Raw genomic sequence first — 23129 nt, forward strand, 5'->3', positions numbered from 1 at the left:
TGCAGGCGGCTCCCAGCGACAGGCTGTCCGGGCGGGGCATCCTTCCGGGCCCTGCCGAGCCACGGTCATCTTTTTTCTTTCTGTATGAACCTATCGGGCCAACTGCTCTCCGGCAGGTGCAGGGAAACGCCCAACCAGCTGAAACCAGCCCCCCGCCCCACCGCACAGCCCAAACAGCGAACGTCCGGAGGAACTGTAGTGTTCGTTAAAAAAATGCTTCGATAGAAAAAAGGGAAACACGGCTCTTCTCACGCTCTAGTTTCTCCCTCGTCCTCCTCAGTCCCAGATAAGAAGCCTTGGGTGCCGTGCGAGCACCATCTTCAGCCGCCTTGGCCATGCTCTCCTTGCAGGCCTGTGCCATCCGGGCCGAGTGCGCGTGTGTGCGGTGTGCGTGTGCCCAGAGCCCTTCCCTTAGAGGGACGTCTCCACGCTGTGGAGCGGGCTCCCGGGTCTGGAAGAAAACACTGACGAGGTAGCTGACTTGGTGCCGTGCGTGGTCAGGTAGATACCGCTGTCTATGGCGTTGTTGTTCTGGTTGGGGGACGGGGGCGGGGGGGCCCGCAGGCGCTCCTCGTTCTCATCCACGTCTGTGTCATCGATGAGTGGGATGTTGTGGGTGTAGTCATTGATCAGAAACTCGGGCGTTGCCATGAAGTTATGAATGGAGGTCTTGGATTCCGGTTTCTCCAGGCCTTCATAGAGCGAGCTACGGAATGCTTTCACCACCCGGATCTGGAGCGAGACATGGAAGGACAGGGGCCCAAGGTGGGAGGAGGGAGGGAGGGAGGGAGAAAGGAAGGAAAGGAGGAAGAAGGGAAGGAGGGAAGCCAGGAAGGAAGGAAAGAAGGAGGGAAGGAGATAGTCAATGGCTGACTGGTGCTGGCAAGTTCCACCCACATCAACAGCACCAGGTTACTGCGTGACAAACGTTCGTCCATTGGAATGGAGCAACTGGGACAGGTCTGCCTGGTTGCGCTAAGGGTTTTCAGGATTGGGTCTGTGTCTCATCAACTGGGCCCTCTGCCAAATCTGAATTCCAATTCGATAGAACAGAAAGATGATTCCAAAAAGGGAGAATGCTAGAGAGGGGACTCTCCGCTTCCTCTTACCACAAAGTCTGCATAACTTTCTGACAAGAGCAAGTCCCCAGCCTATGGGCACATTGCCGGCCTTTCTCAAGTGGGTCTCCCTCCCTGGCTTCTCTATAGACCTTGTCTCCGTCCCACCAGCTCTCGTGCCTGTAACCAGCACCTGCCATGCCCAGACCCACATGGCCACCAGCCTTCCTGCTGCGAAGTCCAGTGGCGACTTTTGTGTCTCCATCTTATTTGATTTCTCAGGGGCCCCCAACACAGCTGACTGTCCCTCTTTCTGGAAACTCCTCCTGGCTTCCCTGACATCGCCACTGCCTGGCCCTCTTCCTACCTGGCCCTGTCTCCTGCACTTCTCCTTCCTCCTCTCCGTTCGTACGCCCAGGCCCACCTCCTAGCCCTGACCGCCACCTTGGGGCTCATCTGGCTGTAATCGGGGGCCTGAGAGCTGGCCACTCTCCCATCTGGAGGCATCCAACACTGAAAATGGCCCCACTTTTGATTTGCACCCAGTAAGCCTGTCCTGCTTGGATGCCCTGCTCCAATGCGATGGTTCCTCTCGCCTCCTGCAGGCCCCCTGGCCCGCAGCTCGGGGCCTCTGATCAGTTGGCATTTCCCTTCGCAGACCCTTTTGCCTTCGTGTCTCCTGCCATCACAGGCATTTTGCCCCTCCAGCCTTTCGCACCCTGCACTCTCCTCCTCCTCTTCAGTTTCCAAGCCAGATGACTTCTTTTGGTCAGTGGAATCTGCCGTATCCTTCCTCTACTCAGGCTTTTCTAGATCTTGTGCCCCTTGGCCCCAGCCGAGCTCAGGCACCCTCTGACGCCCATACCTCCTGCAGGATCTTGCTCCCAGAACTAGCCGCTTGGTCTCTTTGATCCCACCTTCCCTTACACGAGTGCTCAAATGTCATCAGGTTTAGGAGCCACAGAGCTGCTGCCTCACTTTGTTCCCTCCCTGGTCCCCTACCACCTGGGCTCCCTCTTGGTTCTAGAAGCTCGAGTCCATGGGAAGGCCTCTGCTGGGCCCCGCATGAGCCAGCTGGCCTTGTGCTGAGTTGGGGAAGTCAGCTCTTCCCTATGTGAGTGGGTGGACATAGCATCAGTTCTAAAGTCATTTCCAGGTCAAAGCTTCTAGGACTTGGTTTTCTGGGTTTAGACTGGGTGTTGGCAAACTGTGGCCCAAAGGCTAACACTGGCCCTCAGCTTGGTTTTACAAATAAAGTTTTATTGCCACACAGCCACGCCCACTCATTTCTGCTTCGTCTATGCCTGTCTTCAAGGTGCCGGGGCAGAGTTGGGTAGTTGTGACAGAGACCTGGCCTGCAAAGCTAAAAATAATTACTCTAAGGTCCTTTATAGGAGAAGTTTGCTGTCCCCTAGTTTAGACCATGAATCACACTGCTGACAATGAGTCCTTTTCGAGCCTCCAGGGTCTGGAACCCCGGGACAGTCAGTGCGTGGCCAAGCACAGTGCTCGTAAATCAGTTTAAGCCAGGTGAACCTCACAGCCACTCGAGGGCAAAAACAGTCAGCCAAAGAGCTCCGTAAAATTGGAATTCCCTAACTCCAAATCTTAAATCTGGCTAGGATTTTCTCAGAATTTGGTGAAGTCACGTCTCCTGGATTACAGATGGCCAACTATTTGCCCTCAGTTCCTTGACTCCCCCAGACTGGCTCCTGAGAAAGGGGTAACCCAGAAATTGAGGGGAGAATCATTTGATATTTTTTTTTTTTTTTAAGATTTTATTTATTTATTCATGAGAGACAGAGAGAGAGAGAGAGGCAGAGGGAGAAGCAGGCTCCCAAGGAGCAGGGAGCCCGATGTGGGACTCGATCCCAGGACCCTGGGATCATGACCTGAGCCGAAGGCAGACGCTTAACCATCTGAGCCACCCAGGCGCCCAATCATTTGATATTTTTAACGAAAAGAAATAGAAATCACTTTTTGTAGTCATTGAAGATGTGGCCTCATTCTTTGGGCCTTTTCTGGTGCCGGAACTGGGGGGGAGGTACTGGGACAAGTCACAGAAAGGAAAGTAAGCTGGACCCTGCAGCCCTTGACCCTAGGCGCCTTCGTGGTAAGTTTAGCAGCAATGATCTGATGACCCTGGCTACACCCTTTCCTCTGGCTGAGCTGGTCCCCTCACTTGGACCTGGGTCACATGATCAGGTCAGACCCCTGCTGAAACCCACCTTCAGGTCTCCCTGTGCCTGGCTGAACTCCAAAGTCTTTGCCCAAAACGGGCAGCCAGCCCTTCTTCTCCAGCTTCTGCAGCTCCGGAACTTTCCTTCAGGGTGCTTGCTCCTCCCAAGTATAATCAGACTTACTTTAATGACTGTCTTGTCACTGGTCTGGTTTGCTGCCTATAGACAGAGTGTGGCACAGAGTAGTCGCTCAATCACCAACGGGGCGGGGGGGGGGGGGGGCTGCTCACGCAGACATGCGATTTTGGGCTCTAAGCTAGGCTTGTGTCATCCCTAGTCTCTTCCACGTCCCAATTCCCCGCATTCAAACCTTGGGCTGTTAACAAATTGCTTGGTATTGCTGTCATGATGGGGTGTTTTCAGGCCACCCGACACTGAAGAGCACAGCGACTTCCTGGGACACGGGTTTGGTGAGAACCGGCAAACGTTTTGAGAAGAGAGGCCTGCTCTAGAGAGCCGAGCTCATGCACGGGGGCTTCAGAACATCCCCCACGGCAGAGTTCAGTGTGTCCCAGCAAAAGAGTGACCAAGGCTGAGCGGAAACAGTGCCCTTCTCCATCTCTGCCACTCCCCAAGGGACCTTGCCACCCTCAAGGCTGTCAGTGTCACCGAAAGCCCACAGACTCCAGGGACACCATATAAAGGGTGTATATGTATATACACCTCCACCTATGTCTGCAGCCAGCACGCACTCCTTCCCAGCATGCACTGCTGCTCCCTCACCTCCCCTTGGATGGCTGAAGGATCTATCAAACTGAAGGAGGCTGAGGGTCAGCCCTGGTCTTCCGGTCCTAGTGCAGGGCTCTGGCCAAACCACAGAGGCACCTCGGTCCCCGACCCCAGTGCCCTGCATCAGCATGTGCCCCAGCCCCTAATTCCCCAACCTCTTCTCAGCGGAGCCCTCTCTAGCTCCACGGCTGCTGCCGTATCTGCCAGGGCCCTGGAGGCCCCTGGGACTCAGAGCCTGACTGCCTGGTCTCTTGATCCTCCCTGGCTCCCACCTCTGTGGCTGACATCGCTGGGGTCCCTCGCAGCCTCCCTCCTCTCTGATTATTGAATCAGGCCCGGCCCTCCCCAACCTAGCTGGTGGGGACGCCAAACATTCTAGCAGGTGAAGGAGCTGCCCTGGGTCCACTCTGTGCAGTGTGGGAACTCACCGAACTGAACCCCTGCCCGCCAAAAGTCCATTTTACTGTGGGATAACTTAAAAGTAAAAGAAAGACATGAAAAGCACTTTCCAATAAAGCTGCCTCCTAGCGTTGTAGCCAGGGTGTCTGGGAAGGCCGAGGAGGATCAGGTCAGGCTGGGGCTGGAGGGCTCTCCCATAGCTTCCTGTCTCGCCCCAAGTGAGGCCGGCTGTGCCCCCCATTTCCTGATGTCCGAGAGGCAGCCCTGCTTGTTCCCGCTCTGCCTGGGTGCCCCACCCTGGCCTCTGCACCCACTCAAGGATGTTGCCTCCCCCTCCCTTGCCTAGCCTACTCATTTGTCTTGTCTTACAAGAGACTCTCTCTTGGGGCCACAGTCCCCTCTAGCTGCTGTCAATGGCCGGTTCTTTCCTGACCCCCTGCTCCCCAAGGACCTCCCCAGCTGGGCACTCACTGCTCCCCACGCCACACCCCTGATTCCTGGCTGTAGACAGGTCTCCAGGTTCTCTGTCCTCTCACCATCCGCTCATATCCGAGGGCCCCAGGGCTCATCTTTCGACCTTTTCTCTTCTTCATCTACACCCACACGTTTCCCAGCTGCTCTTATCTGCTGTGGTCCTAAATACCATCTGTCTGCTGACGAGTCCAACACCTCTATCTCCAGACTCGGGGCTCTGCCTGCCACTTTAACTTCACCCCCACCCTACGCCTCCTCCCTGGTCTCACAGCTGCTGCCCTTTACCTCTGCTGTCCAGTCTCTGCAGGGCAGCCCAAGCAGTCCTTTCAAACAAAAGCCAGAGCATGTCACAGCCTCCACTGGTCTAAACCCTTCAATAGCTGCGTCTCCTGCAAAGTCAGGGCCCGCCTCAGACCATGTTCTTTCTCAAGCCTCTTTACTGTCTCCAGCCTCAGCTTCCTGGCTTTTCCCGAATACTGGCACACTCCTGCCTCAGGGCCTTTGCACAAGCCGTCCCCTCTGCTGGGAAGGCTCTTCCCCAGTGAACCTCATGGCCCCCCCTCACCTTTTCTGTTTACAGTCTCAGCCCCCCCGTCTCCCTCAGCAACCCTGTGCCTCTTCTTCATTTTCTTCCCAGCATGGCTCACCTTCAATTCACCCCACCCCTGCCATTATTCTCTCCTCTGTCTCCTTTCCATAGGCCCCTGAAGACTGGGGTCTGTCTGATTCGCTGACCTCCCCAGCTCCCAGCACCCAGCACAGTGCCTGCACCCAGCAAGGGCTCAGTGGGCGGCTGCCGAAAGTACCTCTAATCAGCTAGCTTGAGGCTCCCTCAGCAACATTACACCTGCCCTTTCCCCTGTCTAGACTGTTCTTCTGCCAGATTGTCCCATGCTAGCTTTTTCTCTTTATTCAGAACTCGGCTCACATATCCATCCTTCGAGAGGCCGTCTCAGACAACCTTTACCCAAGATAGCACCCCCACCATTTCTCTTACTCTGCTTTCTTCTCCTCTGAGGCTTGTGACCATCTACACTTAACATGAGCTTACTTCTCTGTTCTTTGCTGTCCGCCGTCTGCTCCCACAGGTAAGCGCTGGCCTGCCTTCACCGCAGCCCTGAGCTTCGAAGCCTCACCCACCCTGTCCGCCCTGACGGAGCAGAGGGGCTGAAGGTCACGGCTGAAAGTGGGTGTGCTCCACTTTTGTTCTGACCTCCAATCGCTCAAGTTTGCAATGCAGGTGTGATGGGGGTGGGGAGGGGATGTAAACACCGGGAGGCAAGGGAAGGACAGAGGGAACACCCACCCAAGTAAAGAAACGCAAAACGGGAATGAAAAGAGAAGAGAAGAGAAAAAGCAAAGCAAAGGCTCCCGAACAATGATGACAACAGTAACCACAGAAACTGGCCTTTTCTCCTCTGTACCGTGGGACAAGCAGGCTGTGGATGGGGAGGGGTCGTCACGCTTTCCGCCCTCTGCTTCTGTCTCACTGCTGCTCCCTCAAAGCCCCCTCATGCTTGATGGGCATGCCTGTCTCTGTGCCAGCCACTAATCCAGAATCTTCTGCGGGAGGGAGGGGACTTTTCGGCTCTCCTGGCATTCGGGCTTTGGGTTTACAGCAAATTCTGAACATAGCAGCTGGGGAGAGCCAGGGGAACTGCTTTCCAGGAACTTTGGGGTTCCCAGGTCCCAAACCGTCCCTGTAGGCATGAGGGTGGGTCAGGGCTTGCAGGCGACACAAAGAGGTGTGGGGTGACTTACCCACAATCAAAGAGGAAGGTTCCCTTTCCTCACCATGGAATTAGGAAATGTGAAAATGCAACTCCAGAGCTGGCCCCTTTCACTGAGGGAGGGCTCGAACCCCAAACCAACTAAAGACAGGGCTCCGTGCATGTTGGCAGGTCAAAAATGCTAACGGTTGGCAAGTTCTGCGAAGATTACCTCCCATCCTGTGTGCATGCATCTGTGCCCAGGACTGGGAGAGTCCAGACTCATGCTGCTGATGTCAACAAGCAGTTGCACTGAGCTGACCCAGGCATGGGGTGAGTCCTGGGCCTTTCAGGCGGTCGGCCTTGCTTTTCATCCTGGCCATGTCCAGCTGCAGGGCCTCGAATAAGTCTTGAGCTTCCTGGGCTCCGGCTCCCAGCCCTGGGAGTCAGCCTGGAAGTGCCTACTGGGGGAGGGCTCGGAGCAGGGGTTCTGGGGTCTGCCTTAGGCTGCGAGCTGGCATTGTGCTTTAGGAATTGGCTGGACGGTCCTTCCCTGTGGTAAGACCCATGGTTGCAGGAAGGCTCGGGCCGGGCAGGGCTGATACTAGTTCTAATGTGGAAACAAAGCTGTCAAATAGCTGAGAAGAAATGCCAGCACACTGTTCGCAGAAACCCAAGTGGAGAGACTTGGCTTGAAATCAACGAACTTCCTGAGAAAGGCGCTTTCACTTTGCAAAGCTCCTTCCTCCGCGGGCTTGGCTTAATCGTGGGAGCCGCCGCCCTGCAAGTGTGTGATGAGCTTGTTTCCCCAGGCTCCAGGAGGGTGTGTCCGAGGAGATCGTTGGGGCCTACCTGGCATTGGCTTTGCCAAGTTGGATGGAAGGCTTTCACGTTGGCAATTAAAATGGAGCAACTGCTACGATCTGCTTCTGGCACGGTCAGTCAGAACTAAACAGCCCTGAGGGAGCCTCTCTGGCCACATCTGACCAGATTTGCTGCCCGCCCCTGCCCGTCGCCTGGCTGGGTTAGGAGCCCTCTCTGAGTACGGAGGCCCAGTGCTGCTGCCTGATGAGATGGGGGAGCCATCGGGGCATGCTGGTGGGGAGCAGGCTTTGGAAGTGTGGGTGGGGAGGGGGTGCTGGGGCGTGTCTGTGTGTCTCCGCTCACCCCCGGGGGCAGCCATCTATCTGGCACCCAGCTTGCTGCTTGGGAGTAAACCTGCGCGCACACAATATCCCATCTCTGGCCACACGTTTGGATCCTCGCGCCCAGCCTGGGGAGTGGGGCCAAACATGGGTGAGAGTGTGACTGGGGCAGGGGCAGGGCTAACTGGCATAGCAGCGGTGGAGCGGGGGGGATAGGCTTGCGCTCCGTTAGCTTCCATCAGACGGAGAGTGCTGATTAATCGAGCCACTCACAGGGGCTGGTCTCCGGGCGATGGCAGCCGTGAAGGGCAGGTGCGACACCCCAGCTGAGAATGCAAAGGCTGAGTGAACCATTCTGGGGCTGCAAGGTCATTGTGTGTGGCCAGAGGAGTGGGTGCTGTGTGGGGCTCCCAAATCCAGAAGCAGCAGACATGTGGGTGTGGGAAGCCTGGGGGGTCAGGTTGGCTGGAAAGGGTAGGTGGGTGTGAGTGGGGGTGTGCTGAGCCCCAAAGACCTCTCATCTCTAACCCTCCCTGGTCACCCCTCCAGGGAGCTCTCCTCTCCCTCCTGCCCCGAGGATATCCTCCGGCCACCTCTTGGCATTGGTACTACGTGCTGGAACCTACGTTGGTGAGCGACGTCACCCACCCCTCTGGCCCCGAGGCTCCTTGTATGCACCCTGCACGGGGCCTTCCACCCGGAGAGAATGTCAGGCATTCTCGGCGGAAGGGATGTCAGATCAGAGGCCCTGGCGTGCTGGAGAGACTTGTTCCAGCATGGGGGTTAGGGCCAGACTGGCTGGACCGTGGGGAAAGAGGACAGGAACCTTCTCATAAGAGCTGGGGTTTTCCTTAGGAAAACCATTGCACCCTCTGCGACGCGGCCTCTCGGCTAGGCTTAGAGCTCTGTTGTGATCTGCACCTTGCCTTCCTTCTGGTAAGTTCCAAGAGAGGGTGAGAGCCTTCTTCTGCTTTGTACAATGAGGGTGCTGGGCTTAATGATTTCTCTAGGTCCTCACAGCTTGGACTGGGGGGCCAGTCCAGAGTTCCGAACAAATCTGCCCCACAGTGGTTTTGGTTGGTGGCTTCCAGAAGCAGGCGTGTCCCCTGGTCTTGCCCGGTCCTCCAACCAGCACCTTCCTCCACAGTTCGGGAGGTTCCTTTCTGAGGTGGGTCCTTGCTACCACACCAGCACCCTCCTCAGACAGAAGGTGCTCAGCTCTCACTGGGCTCCTGTCACCTGTTCCTCACCCAGCACCATGGGGTGTGGATGGGACAGTGGCCCCCCTTTTTTTGACCAGGCACTAGTTCTATCCCCCTGGAGTAGCTCGTGACCAGTGGAAGGGGTGGTATCTCTCAAACTGTTCTTACCAGGCACTGCTGGGCTCCCAAAAGTGGGAAGTGGGGTGACAGATGGCTGCAGAAGGAAGGAAGGTGCTAGGAAGAGAGGAGAGAAAGAGGCTACTGCCAGGGAGAAAGCCCAAGGAATCCAAAAGGAGCCAAGAGACAGCAGGCCTCACCAGGTTCCCAGAGGGGAGGCCCGGGCTGGCCCTGGAGGGGAGAAGGCCTGAGGGGCGTGAGGAGTGGGGGCTCTGCCAGCTGCCTCTCCCCGTTCAAGTCAACAGACAGATGGACAGACAGACAGGAAGTGCAGCGAGAGATGGCAAAGAAACACGTGGAAAAAGTCAAGGGAGAGGGAGGGACGGGGCAGGGCAGACCCACGCCCCCTCTTGTCCCTTCGTTTCCAGGACGGAAGGTGCTGCTGCCTCAGCCAGGCCCTAGCTGAGGCGCTCCTGGGAGGCCGCGTACCATTTCTGTCCTCAATTGACTGTAGCTGAGCCTCCTGCAGACCTCTCTGGGTGGTGGTGGCAAGACCCTTCTGAGACGAGGCCGGGGCTTTCCAGCCGATCTGTGGTGGCTGACGGTCAGTATTTGTGGCCCAGGTGGGGAGGCCCAGTGAGTGTGCAAGGGAGCTGGAGGTGTGTGTGGCCTGTGGTTTGGGGAAGGGGTGTGTGTGTGTATGTGTGTGTGTGCACATGTACATGCTGTTTCCGAAGGGGACAGGGTGGTCCAGCAGGGACTGGTGCGGCCCACATCCCTTCCTTAAAGGGCAGAGTGGCCTGAAACGACAGTGTAAGCAAGAGGAGGGATGCCCCCCACTGGGGACCTCTCACCAGTTCCTAAAAAAAGAAAAAGAAAAAAAAAGACGAAGAAAAATTAAAAAAAGAGGGTGGGGGAGAAGACAAGACAAAAGAAAAAAGGGAGAGAGAAGAAATCAAGAAAAAAGAAAATCCGAGTCTGGTGAGGGAAAAAGGCATAGTTAACGGCTCCCGTCTGTGGGGAAGTAATGTGTTCACGGAGGTGAGAGTTGCCGGGTTTCACTGGAAGGAAAGGAAAGAGGTAGCATCGAACCAACCCAGCAAGGGCTCTGGGCTCATACTTGAAGATTTACTGTTTGGTCTTTGAAATCTCGAGTTTGTTACAAGAAGCAGGAGGTGCTGGGAGGGAGCAGGGCCCACACTGTTCCCTGTGTTCTCGCTCGTTAGGGAAACCATGGGGTGGCGGGTTCAGGGCTCTAGTAGCTTTCCTTTTGCTTTTGTAAAAAGATGTGAGCAATCATGGAAGTTTCTACCTCTTTTAGGACAGCCCTTGGGTTCTCTTTAAAATGTCACCAACATGGTGGGAAGTTTTCATTGGAACATATAGAAGGGAATGTACGTCTCCCAGCTTCTCAGAGGAAGGAAGAGAGGGAATGTGGGCCGGATCAGGCTAAGACCTTCCAATCCTGAGGCCTGTTCAGAAAAGAGCAAAGGTGCTTTGGGAACAAGTGGAAACGTGGCAGAGTGCAGGCTCCGGGTGTGAGGGGGACTCCAGTTCGAGGCACACCTCGGACCCCTCTAATACTGTGGGCTCAGGGCAAAGGCCTACGGGGCAGGTAGCCCCTGAGCAGAAGCAACTGGCCACCACCGAGCCCACCTGCGGACGTGTGACCGTGGCTTCCCGAAGCCTACATCTGGTCTCCTGCCTCTGGAGACCACCTCCAGGGGAGTTCTGGAAGCTGCCACTTCGTCCCAAGTAGGCGGGCTGGATTATTCTGCTGTGAATGATGCCGGAAAGGCACTTGCCCCCCCGCCCCTGCCCTGGAAGGCAGCCCTGAGTCTGCATGCCTCCCCTTGGCTGCCCCACAGAACACCGACCAAAGCCCCTCCCTGACACCAGACACCACCAGAAGCAGCCCAAGTTCATGAAGAACCATCGGCAGATGCAGACAAGTTCAAGAAAAGAAAACCAATGACAGAAGGAGTGCTAAATGAAAACCAAAAAACCAAACAAAGAAAAGAACAGAAGGTCCAGCAGTGCCATGGATTCAATACATTTCGTAAGAGACTATGGCTCTGGAGAGACACACCGTCTGGGCGGGAAGGACTGGACAGGGCAGTAAGGGAAAAACGGAAAAGCCACGGTGAGCAGAGGATGCAAGACTGGAAAAAAGAGAAGGAAGAGGCGGGGAGGCTTTTTCTCCCCGAGAGATGCCATTTATGAGAGAAAAGGGGACTCAAGACTCACTCCCAGCGGCACTGGTGGGATTGGCAGCAGAGAGAATTACGTGAGTAGGGGTAGAAAGATTGGTTACGTCATGGAGCTGGCTGAGGACCGAAGACCGCCGGCGCACAGCACCCTGAAATGAACCGCTTCTCTTGAAGGTACTCACTACCTCCATCTGTGGGAGAGAAAATGAGATAAAGTTTGGCTTGCACTGTTGTCCCGGCCACCGCACGGGGGTGGGGTTGGGTGAGGACAGGGGCCACGCTGGGGACACATTGTGACAGCAAAGCCTCATCTAGGTCGCCCCGCTCCCCGGGAGCTGACAGTGCTTCTGACGGGGCCGTGGTCGTGGCTGAGGCCAGCCTCTCTGTCACCACCAAGAGAGGGAGGGTTTGCTGAGTGAATGATCAGCACTCAGAAGACCAGGGGGGCGGGGGGGGGGGCGGTGAACCGTCTGCTCATGGCAAGCCACTTGTCATCTAATACCTAGGTCAGTAGTTCTCCACCCCGTTTTCTGCCCCAGTAGACCGGAGGGATAGGACACGCTCCCATGAGGACGAGGCTCCCTGCGGCTGCGCTCGCCGAGGATGTGGGTACGGGGGCCCTTCCCCAGCCTGTCCTTGGTTTACATCGCTCTAAGCAACAGACGTCCACTGCTCCTCACTACGCCGGCCTGCCCTGCCTTGCGGGGAGGTGTAGACATCACTCTCCTTCTGTGGCTCATCCAAGTGATGGAGGGGGCGCCCCCGTGGGCAGCCTCAGTGAAAGAATGGACTTAAAAAGAGAGAGGGGAGATTTTGCAAAAGCACCTGCTTTGTCTTATCAGGCTCCCTTCTACGGAGCCACAGGCACGGCAGGGGGGAGAGCAGAGAGATCGGAGGGTCCTGGGGGCAAAGATGGCTTTTGCTTTGTCTCCCACCCTTGAAGCTTCCCAGGTGTCAAAAGGGAGGTGGGTCTATGGGAAGTGAGACCCATGTGGTGAACTTGCTAGGAGTCCCATTGTCTTCTGACTTCCTGACCCCATCTTTCCCTGGCCTGGACGTCTGGTGGGTGAATCAGACCTGTGGCCGAGTGGCCGCACTGAATGTTTTCCCCCTCGGAGACTGTGTGCCTAGGTTCTAGGAGGCCAGCCCAGCGTGGCACCCTTTTGGCTGCCTCTTTGGGAATGCCTTCCAGGGGTGGGGTGGGGCGGAATCTTTTGGCCTTAGAAGGTGGATCTCATTTCTGGGAAGTGCCATATGGTTCACTGGATGACATGAGCAGCAAAGCAGATAGGCCATTCCGGAGCCTGACGCCCACTGGCTACCTACTCTCGGCCCAGAGCGAGGGGCCCCGTGCCACCCCCAAGCCTGCAGTGTCTGACACGGGGCCAGGCTTCTTGGAAGCAGGCAGCTTGAGTGCCCGGATCCCCTTCACCCCAACCAAAATGAAGATGTGCATCATTTCAACTCCTAGACGCACGGTGGAAAAGACTTTTGCCATGTACTCTGCCGTCGAGCTCCCTTCCACCAACACAAGCCGCTCTTCAGCAAGGGACTGAGACCCACGTGTAAGGCACACTGAGCGGCCACAGGGGGCTGCCCCAACGCACTGAAGGAAGACGACCCATGCCGCATGCCACCCTCTCTCCGGGGGGCCTCTCCTCCCTAGATTGCCAAGAGGTTTCTAAGATCTGTCTCGAGAGGGCACTCTTCAGGCAGCAAAGGCAACAGGGGAAGGAAAAGATGCTTTTTCTGCCTCTGATTTGACCTCTCCTCATGGTGTCCCAATGGGATGACGGTATCAGTCAAAATACCTCCAAATTGCCCCCCCACCCCCACAAAAGCCCAGTTGCTGCTGAAGCTTCTCATTGGTTCATAACGGAACGGGAAGTAGACCGCATCATGACTGCTTCGCAAAGCTCCGCGTTCACAGTTTTAAGGACTCTTTTTTTTTTTTATTCTGGAATGACGCCCCCTAAGTCTTTGGTGTATTGATATGTTAGTGTGGAATGGTGGTGAGAGCAGGCAGCAGGTTACAAAATGCCTTCACTTAGCAATGTGAAAAGCTGTGCTGGGGAGCAGTGCGGGGAGCAACTTTGTTGTTCGCAGAATCCAGAAATCCAGGGCCAGCTGCCTAGGGCAGGTTTCCCTTGGCTTGGGGTATTACATACAAGCTGGGGGACTTTAGTTCTGCTTTTCAAGGAGGTATTTTGCATCAAAAAGAACAGATGCTCTTAAATTAGCTAAAGCAGCCAACTGGCTCAGCATTCTTGAGGAGCATGAATCTGATGTGACAATGTGACGGTCCTGTGGAGGGAAGCGTGCCTCTATGGAGAGGACAAGGCATATGCTAGCGGATCAGGGGACGGAGACTCTCAGTGGGTGACCTGGGACAAGGCCCCTTTTCTCTGGGCCCCGTTTCATCATGTACAAAGTAGGGACCTGACTGGCCAGGGTCTATGGGGGTGTGATAATCAGAACGGCCTGGAACTCCAAGACTCTGACTGAGGAGACCCGTTCTACTAGCCAGGCTGCTGGGCAGGCCCAAGAGCCCCCAGGCACACAGAAGACTCAGACGCACAGCCCCCAGATGCCTCACACTGGGCAGGGCTGCCGTCTCAGCTGCTAGAAAAGTGACCACCATCTAGGGCTGGCTCTGGGCTCTGCAGCTGAACTGGGGCATGACAGACAAGAGCCCATGGGGCCAGGATGGGGTGCGCAGGGGCTCACAGTTGGGTGTGAGGCAGTGAGGGGAGACCGGGACCTCTGGCTACAAAGTTATTCCTGCTCCTCCCCTGAGCGCTCAGCGTTCCACTCAGACCTAAGACACTCTTCCCTGGCCATGTTGGCCTAGGTGCTCGGGCCGTGAAGAGGAATGAGCCAGAGACCTGGCCTCCTGCTTCTCCACGGGAGAAGCTCCTTGCATCCCTGGGGAGCTCCTTAAACATGGACTTATTGGGGACCACCTCACCCAGCCCTACAATATCGCAAGCGCTGGGAGCAGGCCAGGACTCTGCCGCTTTGGAAAGTTGCCTGGCGTACTCTGCTCCTCCCTGATTTCAGCGCCCTGGGCTGAGAGCCCGGACAGCTGCCTGGGGCCTACAGGGGCAGGAGGGAGTGGACTCTGAGAAGGCTTCACGAGGTGGTGCTGCGGGAGGAGGAGGTGCCCCCAGGGAACACAGTGGGAGCTGGGGTGTCCTGGGGCCCGGGAAGTGGCCAGCATGGAGGCAGAGCGAATGCATGTTTGGAAAAGCAGCAGGGGTTATAGGGCCACAGTGGGATGACGCTAAGAGGCAGGGGCTTGAAGGCCACGGTCAGGACTCTGGACTTGACCCTAGGACAGGAAGAGAAGCTGGACGGGGTCGTTAGAGGGCCCAGCTCAACAAAGGCTGGAGGAGCAGGCGGGAGGCTGAGAGCTTGTGGTTGAAGCTGAGGCTGGGGCCTGGGGAGGAAAGAAGTGGGGGGCCCTGAGCCTGAGCCCCATGAGACTTCCAGGGACTGTATGGCAGTCGGTGCGTGTGCAGGAGCGTCAGACCCCGGGCTGGGTAGGCACCGGCTGCTGAGGGCGCTTTGGGCGAGTTGTGTAAAAGATTCTTCGGGATGAGCCTTTGGTGCTGTGTGACAGGCTGGAGGCGGATACTGGGGAGAGCTGTGCTCCCCGGTCATGCCCCAGGCCCAGGGGCCCTCAGCAGGCATCTGGAGGAGGGCGGGGCTAAGTGCATGGTAGTGTTCTTCCCACGGGTGCGACCCCCAGGAGGAAAAGCAACTGGAGCTAGGTCAGGGGCATGGGGGCTGGGGATCCTGGACAGAACATGGAGAAAGACCGGAGGTGGGGCTTTGGGAAGCACAGGAGTGGCAGAGAGTGACAGGTGTCACTGGGGGCTAGGGAGGCAGCAGGGAGACTTGATCCAGGCAGAGACACTGGTGGCTAGGCCAGGAGGATGGGGGGCAGGGGTGGCTGGATTGGGGGCAGAGCTGAGCTGATGGGTCATGCTGCTGTGGGGGGAACAGGGAGAGAGTCTGGGGCTCTGGCTTGCTCAGTGGAGGTGACAGAGCCATCGGTCAGGTGCTGTGGGGCTGGAAGGAGGTGGGCTCAGGGACTGTGGTCTGGCCCCAGCCCACTGTGGGCATCTCGGTTCAGGTGTGGCACTCTGGGGATTTCCGGTTGGGCACAGAAGGAGATGGGGAGAGAGGGGGGCACTGGGTCGCCATCTGAAGGCTCCAAGGGAAGGAGCAGGCAGTGGGGAATTGGCCAAGAAGTGTCCATGGGGCTGAAGGAGAGGCTACAGGAGATGCTGAAGGAAGGGGGGGCTGCAGTTGAGAGGGGCTGAGGGCTCGGGCTCAGCTCTCACCTGCTCTTCCTTCCTTCCTTCCGTACACAGTCCAGTGCCCCCAGGTCTGTGGGATTTTCAGCACGTGAGGGCCACAGCAGGGTGGACCAAGGTGTCAGTGGGAAGTGGGGGAGCCAGGCAAGCAAGGCTGAGGAGCAGACACTGGGATGGAGGGGACAGCAAGCCACCAGAGAGAGCAGGGCTGACTGCCCTTATGGAAGGGCGCTGGGAAGAAGGGACAGCCCGAGTCCGGGAGCTAGGGGTCTTACAGGCCTTGGTGACAACTGCCTCTGGGACGTTGAAGGCAGAGGCCAGGCTGTGGTGGGATCACAAGTGAGTGTGAGGAAAGGATCTGGAGAGACAGTGACTATGGAACATTCTGGCAAGAAGGCTAACTGGGGAGCGTTGGAGGCAAAGAACAGGGTTTGCTCTGGCAGGCGAGTCTCGTGAAGCCTTGGAAAGTGCCCATGGCCGAGTGGTCATTGTGACCATCTGACCTTATGGGGGTCTTGGTCCCCACCAGTTCTGATATGTGGCCATTGAGATGAGCAGAAAGGCCCAGCTCTGTGGCCCGAGTCTGCTTCCATAGAATACCCAATATAACCCATGAACGGTGAGCTCACCAAAGGCTATTTGTAATGGGCATCTGTCTCATCCCAAGAACGTCACCTCCCTGTGACTGGGCTGTTTCCAGCGAATCAGGCAAAGCCCAGCAGCTACGCAGACAGCGGGCGGTCTGTGCCCCCCAAGAGACAACTACTGGTCACAACACACACCAGCATGGGGGGGGGCTGGGCTCTGAGGGAGGTGGCAACAGGCGCACCTGGGGATGGCCCGTGTCACCGCGGCAGCGAGACCCAAGGGTTTCCCTGTTGGTAGGGGGCTCACCTCGCCCACTCTCTGCCTCTTGCTTGCTTGCCACCCTCTCAAGGCGGGAAAGCCAGAGTAGCCAAGTGGCCCGGCGGCTTACCTGCGTCTGAATCCGATTGAGGCCCCGGAACCAGAGGATCTGGCCTCTGCGGAGCTCCCGCTCGGCGTGGTCAATCTCTTCCTCCCCCTCGGCCAGCTCCTCGTCAGTCATCTCATCCTTCCCGGGCCCGTGCCCTGCTTCCTTCAGGCACTTGAGCTGGCTGGTGGGGATGGTGGCGATGACCTGGGGGGCCAGAGGTGAGGGACAGCAGAGACAGGTGGCTGTCAGAGCAGGGCTGGTCCTCTCAGGGCGGGAGCTCTGTTGGGGCCGGCAAGGGACCCAGACCTCCCCCCTCCCTCTGACACGGGCAGACCCGGGGATGGGACGTCCTTTTCTGCTCCCCGAGGCTGCATGCCTGGGCCACCTCTGCCTGGTGCCAAATCCTGCTCTCCAGAGAGAGATGCCAGCCTCTTTACCCTGACTGGGAGCAGTCCCTGGGGAGCAGGGTGTGGAGGCCGTTGGGAGCAAGGAGTGTTTTCTAGCGAGGGGAGGTCTGGCCTTGGCCCCCAGCTCCTGAGAGGGGGCCTCTAGGCCCCTGGCCCATCCTGCCTGATGAGAGGGTCTCAGTCTCCCTGGGGCCGAGCTGGGCCACACCCCTCAGCTTCACATCCCGGGGTAGGGGGTGGGGGGTGTGGGGGGGCTGCAGGTGCAGAGACTGAGTTTCCGAGCTCAGCCCCGCGGGAGCTCCAGGCCCACGGGACCGACCCCGCACTGAAGTCCCCGGACAGCGCCGCTCAGGGAGGCTTCCCTGGTGGCCGTGCCCGGTGCAGGTTGTCACACAAGGCTGCGGGAGAAACGGCACTGCCGCACCCCTCCGCCGGCCAGGGACCTGGAAGCTCACGCCTGGTCTCCCCCGGGCCTGGTCCTGCGTAGGCTCAGTCTTGGACTTCCAGCTTCCAGAGTGTGAAAGAATAACATCTGCTGTTTAAGCCCCCCAGTCTGTGGTACTTTGTTGTGTCTCAGGTGACTGAGACACAGGGCAAAGTGGATCCTGGACTTGGCCTCCTACAGCAATGTTCTAGAACTGCAGAGCAATGCTTTTAGAAGCCTCTTGTGTGCCTATGGCTTGGGCTGTTTCCTCCTAACATAATCTTTGGGTGCCACAAGCCTCCCTCTGCACGTGGCTTTAACTGCCAAGGCCTCGAAGGGTCCGACTTCCGCTTTCTATCATCTCAAAGTATGTCTTCATTTTCCTTCACGCTTTCTCTTTGCCCCTTGGAGGATTTAGCAGGGTGTTGTTCAGTTTTAGCTATATGGGGATTCTCTAAGCCACCCTGTTTTAGGGGATGATTTTTGGCTCCCATCATGAAAAGGGGAGTGCTGGGTGATTTTGCTGGGGCTTCGTGACATCCCAGCCATGGCCCTTTGTCTTTTCTCTGCTGACACTGTCACCTGAGTGGTGACATGGCCCAGGCCTGAGCCCTGACGCGCCCCGATCCCCCCACCTCATGCCCATCTCTGGTGCTGCTGTAGAGGAGACAGCTAAGGGGTGGGGCCGCGGACGGTGACCAGGCAGCCACTCACCTGTCCCCAGACCAGCTCCCCAACGCCAACGAACAGACACCAGAGCCACTGCTCCGTGGACAGGGGGGAGCAGCTGAAGGGCTTTCCGCCGAACTGCACGATGACGATCTGCAGGGGTGCGGTGGGAAGGAGGCAGGCACAGCTACTGAGGCCCCTCCTCCAGCCCTCAGGGTCCACATTTCCAGCTTCTGTCAACTTAATGCTTTAACAGCTGCCTGGCGTGTCTGTGCTGGACGCCCCAGCGACATGCCCGACGCGCCTTGCCTGGGCCTCCTGCTGGCTTGTTGCCCCTTCCTAGGGAAGAACCTCCCTCCCTGGGGTGAGCTTTGTCCATACAGACCAACCACCCCCGTTACCGTGCTCTCTTTTCCAGGCCACTGCCCCCGCCTTAACCACCCAGGGCCAGGACCCAGACAACCAGAGACAGTCCTATGTCCCCCAGAACCCTGAAATTACTCATACTAGTGAATCCTCAGCCAGCTCACCACCCCCCCAGTTTCTCCCCCAGAAACCACAGTAAGGGCTCCCTGCTCCCCCTCTGTCTCCTGACTGCCCCAGAGGCTTCCCTGGTTGGTCCCCCCGAGGCGTGGCAGGTCCCTCCTTCGAGAACTGGAAGGAGAAACTATCTTGGCCTGTTGCCGTCATATTTTCTATCAATACACCCTAGTTTTGAATGCTCAGCCTCTCCTGAAGAGTTCACTGACCAGCCTGTCCACAGCATGGTGGCAGGCAGAGGCCGGTTTGTCAGCACTGGGGATAGAAAACTTGTCCAAAGGAACCTTCTGGAGTTCTGGTGGCTTCCCACCAGGGAATCAAGTGCTGGAAATGGGACTCAGAGGGAACTATGAGGAGGTTCGTTCTCAGTAAGGCACACTAAGGCTCTCGGGAACCCAGCAGGTGAAGCCAGGGCAACGCCACGATGTTTTGAAGATGGGGACAGAGGACACAGGTCACAGGGAATGCCAGCAGGGGCTGGGAAAGCAGGAGGGGCAGAGCCGCCTCTGAGCTGGACAGGCAGGCCACTAGCGGGGGCGGGGCACGGTCCCCTGCCTCCCCAACTGTTGTAAGAGTGGGGTCAGCGCTCCTACCTGAATTGCAAAGGTGCCCAGGACGATGGTGCAGAAGATGGGGTTGCTGAAGATGCCATGGAAGACGTTTCGCTCACCGTGGATCTTGCGGGCATTGATCTCGTTGAAGAGCTGCATCATGACGAAGGTGTTGAAGATGATGGTGTAGTGCTCTGAGGGTGGAGAATGCAGGGGTGCGTTCCTCCCGCTGTCAATGTCGAAGAAGAGCTCCCCTGCAGGCCAAGGGGCACATGAGGGAGTGGAACCCTGAGCGGACATGGCTCCCGGCCAATGTCGCCTGAGGGGTCCTAGGGGGGTGTCTGTGGTGAGACGGCCGAGGGAAAGGAGCTCATAGCCAAGGCCTGGCCCACGGCTCTGGTGCAGAAACCCCAGGGCAGGAAGGAAGAGGCCAAGACAAACTGTGTGTGCCAGGGTGAGCTGGGGGTGGGCTGGGGAGGGATTGGAGGCTGCTGGCCACCCTCCTCGGCCCTGTCCCTAAGCCAGGGCAGCCAGGCAGAGGCCCTCAGGCCGGGCACGAGAAGCTTCTGCTCCCAAGATATCAGAGAAGGGCCCGCTGAGGAACCCTCTCCCCACCCCCGATCCTGACATTTGTGGTCCCCCCCACACTGACTCCTGTCTCTCAGCAAACACTGTCCTGGAGGATGGCATCGGTGGCCTGCCGAGAGTGCCCTGACCTAAGGGAGAGGGGCCATAAACACCAACAAACCCAGCCCCGGTCCCTCCCCCCCCCCCTCCTCCTGCTCTCCATCTTCCCCTCCCTTCCTCTATCCCCCTTCTTCTTCCTCCTCCTCCTCCTCTTCCCCTTCCCTCCTCCCCCTTCAGCTCTCCCTCCTCCTCCCTTTCTTTCCTCCTTCTCTCCCCCTTCTCCCTTCTTTCCTCCGGCCTCTCCTTCCTCTCCTCTGCTTTACCTCCTACTGCCTCGCTTTCTCCTACCCCTCGTCTTCCCTCCTTCTCCCCCCACTTCTCTCCTGATCATGGTTGTTGTCCCCTGGAGAAATGGTCATGGGGTGCATGGACGGATGGGTGCGATCTGGGTCTGGGAGCGTGGACAGTTTCTCAGCTGCTTGGGGGGGGGGCCTGTGACCCCTCGCCGGGGCACACACAGAGAGGGACAGCAGGGAGGGGAGGGCAGAGGGGTCCTCACGGGGAACTGGGTTCCTAGTGCTCATCCGTCCCTTCCACCGCCGGACAGGGTCTGAGCCTGCGAGGCCGGCAGCCGTGCAGTGTGCCCCAGGGCGGACCTACCGACGAACAGCAGTGTGAAGATGATGGTGAGCTGGTACACCGCGTGGCCCAGGATGTTCTTCATCATGGTGCGCGAGATCAGGGGCTTGTCCCGGCCGTACGGTTTCCGCAGCAGCAGCGCCTCGGTGGGTGGCTCTGTCGCCAGGGCCAGAGAGGCAAATGTGTCCATGATCAAGTTCACCCACAACATCTGCACGGCTTTGAGAGGAGAGTCCTGTGGAGAGGAGGCAGTCATCCTCACACGGGGCCAGGAATCCCCGGTGGAAACTCAGCTTGGGGGCGGTGTCACTGGCAGGACATGCAGCGAACCCGCCCTTCCCAGAAAACTGTGACATCCCCCATCCCTGTTGTTAAGGTTACCAGCGAGCTTTTGCGGCACTTTGAGATTCCTGCTCTTAAAGTGTTGCCAGTCTCCCTTCTCTCACCTGGTGGCAGTGATCTAGAAGGTGTGGTCCCAATTGTCAGCAGGAGGTTCACAAGCCCGTGTGTTGCCCCAGACTGCGATGGGTGCTCTCCTGACCTCCCACACCCAGGGGGTCTGCCCTGCACCTTCCTTCTCCTCATCGCCTCTGAGTCGGTTAGAAATCAGCCTCACAAAAGGCAGACACAAAGGGCCACATACTGTATGATTCCATTCCCATGAAACTTCCAGAACTGACAGATCCAGAACTGACAGAGAGCAGGTGAGTGGGTGTCAGGAGCTGGGGGAAGGCAAGGGGGCACAACATTGTGAATGTACTGAGTGTCACTGAGCTATGCGCTTTCAAATGGCTATTGTGATGTGAATTTCATCTCCATTAAAAAAACCGTTCAAAGGGAGACAAATCCTGGACACTCACTAATGGGGAGAATTGGACTATTGAAAACGGGGATGAGGCTCCTCGAAAGGAGCAGCACTTCCCCGCACAAAGACTTGTACACGCATGTTCACAGCAGTGTTGTTCAGTCACCAAAAGGTGGAAATGACCCAAATGCCCACCGATGGAGGAAGGGACAAATGAAAGGGGCTCTCTCCATACAATGGCGCATTATTCTGCCACCCAGAGGAACGAAGTACCGATCCATGCTGTAACATGGATGGACCTTGGAAACACGATGCTGAGTGAAAGGTGCCAGACACAAAAGACCACGTGTTATTTGATTCCATCTGTATGGAATGTTCCAGAATGGGTAAGTCTGTAAAGACAGAAAGCAGATCCGTGGGTGCCAGGGACTGGGGAAGGGGGACGGGGAGTGGCTGCTACTGGGGATGGGGTCTTCTTAGGGGCGATGAAAATGTTCAGAAACGAGACAGAGCCAGTGGTCCGCACACACTGTGAATGTATGAAATGCCACTGAAGTGTGTCTACTCTCAAATGGCGAAGGTTTTGGTATGTGATTTTTATTTCAATAAAAAAAAAAACAAAAACAAACATGCAACAAAGTAAAGACCTGGCTCTCACAGCCGAGCCCTCGGGCGGGCGCTCGTCGGCCCACACACTCATGGGAGTGGGCTCTCCTGGGCTTGCTCTCCACACCGGGCTCCGGGTGCATGAGGCAGGAGGGGCCCCGGAAACCGGCTGCCTCCTGCAGGCCCCATGGCTTGCGGGAGGGAGAGCCCGGGGTCTTCCTCGGGCACAGCGGTCCCCAGTGCCCACCTGAGTAATGCAGGCACCCGTGAAGGCCACGATCACGGCCACCACGTTGACGGTCAGCTGGAACTGCAGGAACTTGGAGATGCTATCGTAGACATTGCGGCCCCACATGACCGCCTTGACGATGCTGGTGAAGTTGTCATCGGTCAGGATGATGTCTGAGGCCTCCTTGGCCACGTCAGTCCCTGCGATGCCCTGGGGTGGGGGGGCACACACACAGTGTCCACGGGCCCTTTCCCCAGCCCCCTTGAAGACTCAACCCACTGGGGCTTACCGCCCAGGTTGCCTTCCAAACAGAGGCTCCCCACCAGCTAGAAACAGACCTTGTTTCACCGGCGTGACCTCCTACTCCAGGTGGCAGGTTGTCTCAGGGCAAGCTAAGGGTCTTTGCTCATAGACAAAGAGGGGGCCACCACCATGGCCACCAATGTGGCCTCATGTACAAGGCCCGGCTGCCACCACGTGGCCACCACCAGGCTTCTGTCCAGTGCCAGCACGCTAGAGCAGCTTGCTAGACAGGAGCTCCATGAGTCCGGGGTGGGGGGGGGGGTCGCTTTGGGCAGAGCAAGCACACGTCTTCCCGGCCCACACACGGGTGCCTGGAGGAGGCCCTCCTCCATCCTCGGTGCTCAAAGCCCCTGCTGCAGGGACAGCCACAGCCGCGCAAAGCTGCACACCCCGTCTGCTGCCCTGAGGCTGCGTCCCATGCAGCTCCGCCCGGTGCTTCCAGTGCTTACCCCTTCTGGGTCCCAGCTTCTGGGCAGGACTGGCCTGGGCCCCTGGCGCCTGCCCGTGGTGGGCTACCGTCACTGCGGCAGAGCGCGGGTGCTCCTTAGTGGTAGGTGGGGAAAGGGGCTCACTGGGTTTCTGCGTAGCTCACTCTAGAAGGCTGCGGTGCCAGGGCCGGCCGCCTGGGCAGCAGGGTCAGGGTTTACAGAAATAACTAGCTCCATATAAGCAACAGGAGAGAAACACAGAGGACAAGCTCACTGGGGGGCTCCAGTCATCACACTTGGGGCTGTGGTTCGCTGAGACTGGACCGGGACTGGCTGAGGCA

General features: G+C 57.7%; 1 protein-coding gene across 1 annotated transcript in view; it reads right to left on the reverse strand.

Moving 5' to 3' along the window:
• Positions 1-411: 411 nt before the first annotated feature.
• The window catches only part of ATP2B3 (ATPase plasma membrane Ca2+ transporting 3), a 41729-nt gene continuing 19011 nt past the window's right edge, over positions 412-23129 (reverse strand). Inside the window, exons 16-21 of the mRNA XM_044911643.1 lie at positions 22076-22267; positions 20439-20652; positions 19194-19405; positions 18106-18213; positions 16582-16764; positions 412-732 (exon numbers count right to left, since the gene is read on the reverse strand). Of these exons, the coding sequence (XP_044767578.1) occupies positions 412-732; positions 16582-16764; positions 18106-18213; positions 19194-19405; positions 20439-20652; positions 22076-22267 (1230 nt within the window). The remainder of the gene's footprint in view (positions 733-16581; positions 16765-18105; positions 18214-19193; positions 19406-20438; positions 20653-22075; positions 22268-23129) is intronic.

This window comes from Neomonachus schauinslandi, chromosome X (genome assembly GCF_002201575.2).
Source record: "Neomonachus schauinslandi chromosome X, ASM220157v2, whole genome shotgun sequence".
NCBI lineage: Eukaryota > Metazoa > Chordata > Mammalia > Carnivora > Phocidae > Neomonachus > Neomonachus schauinslandi.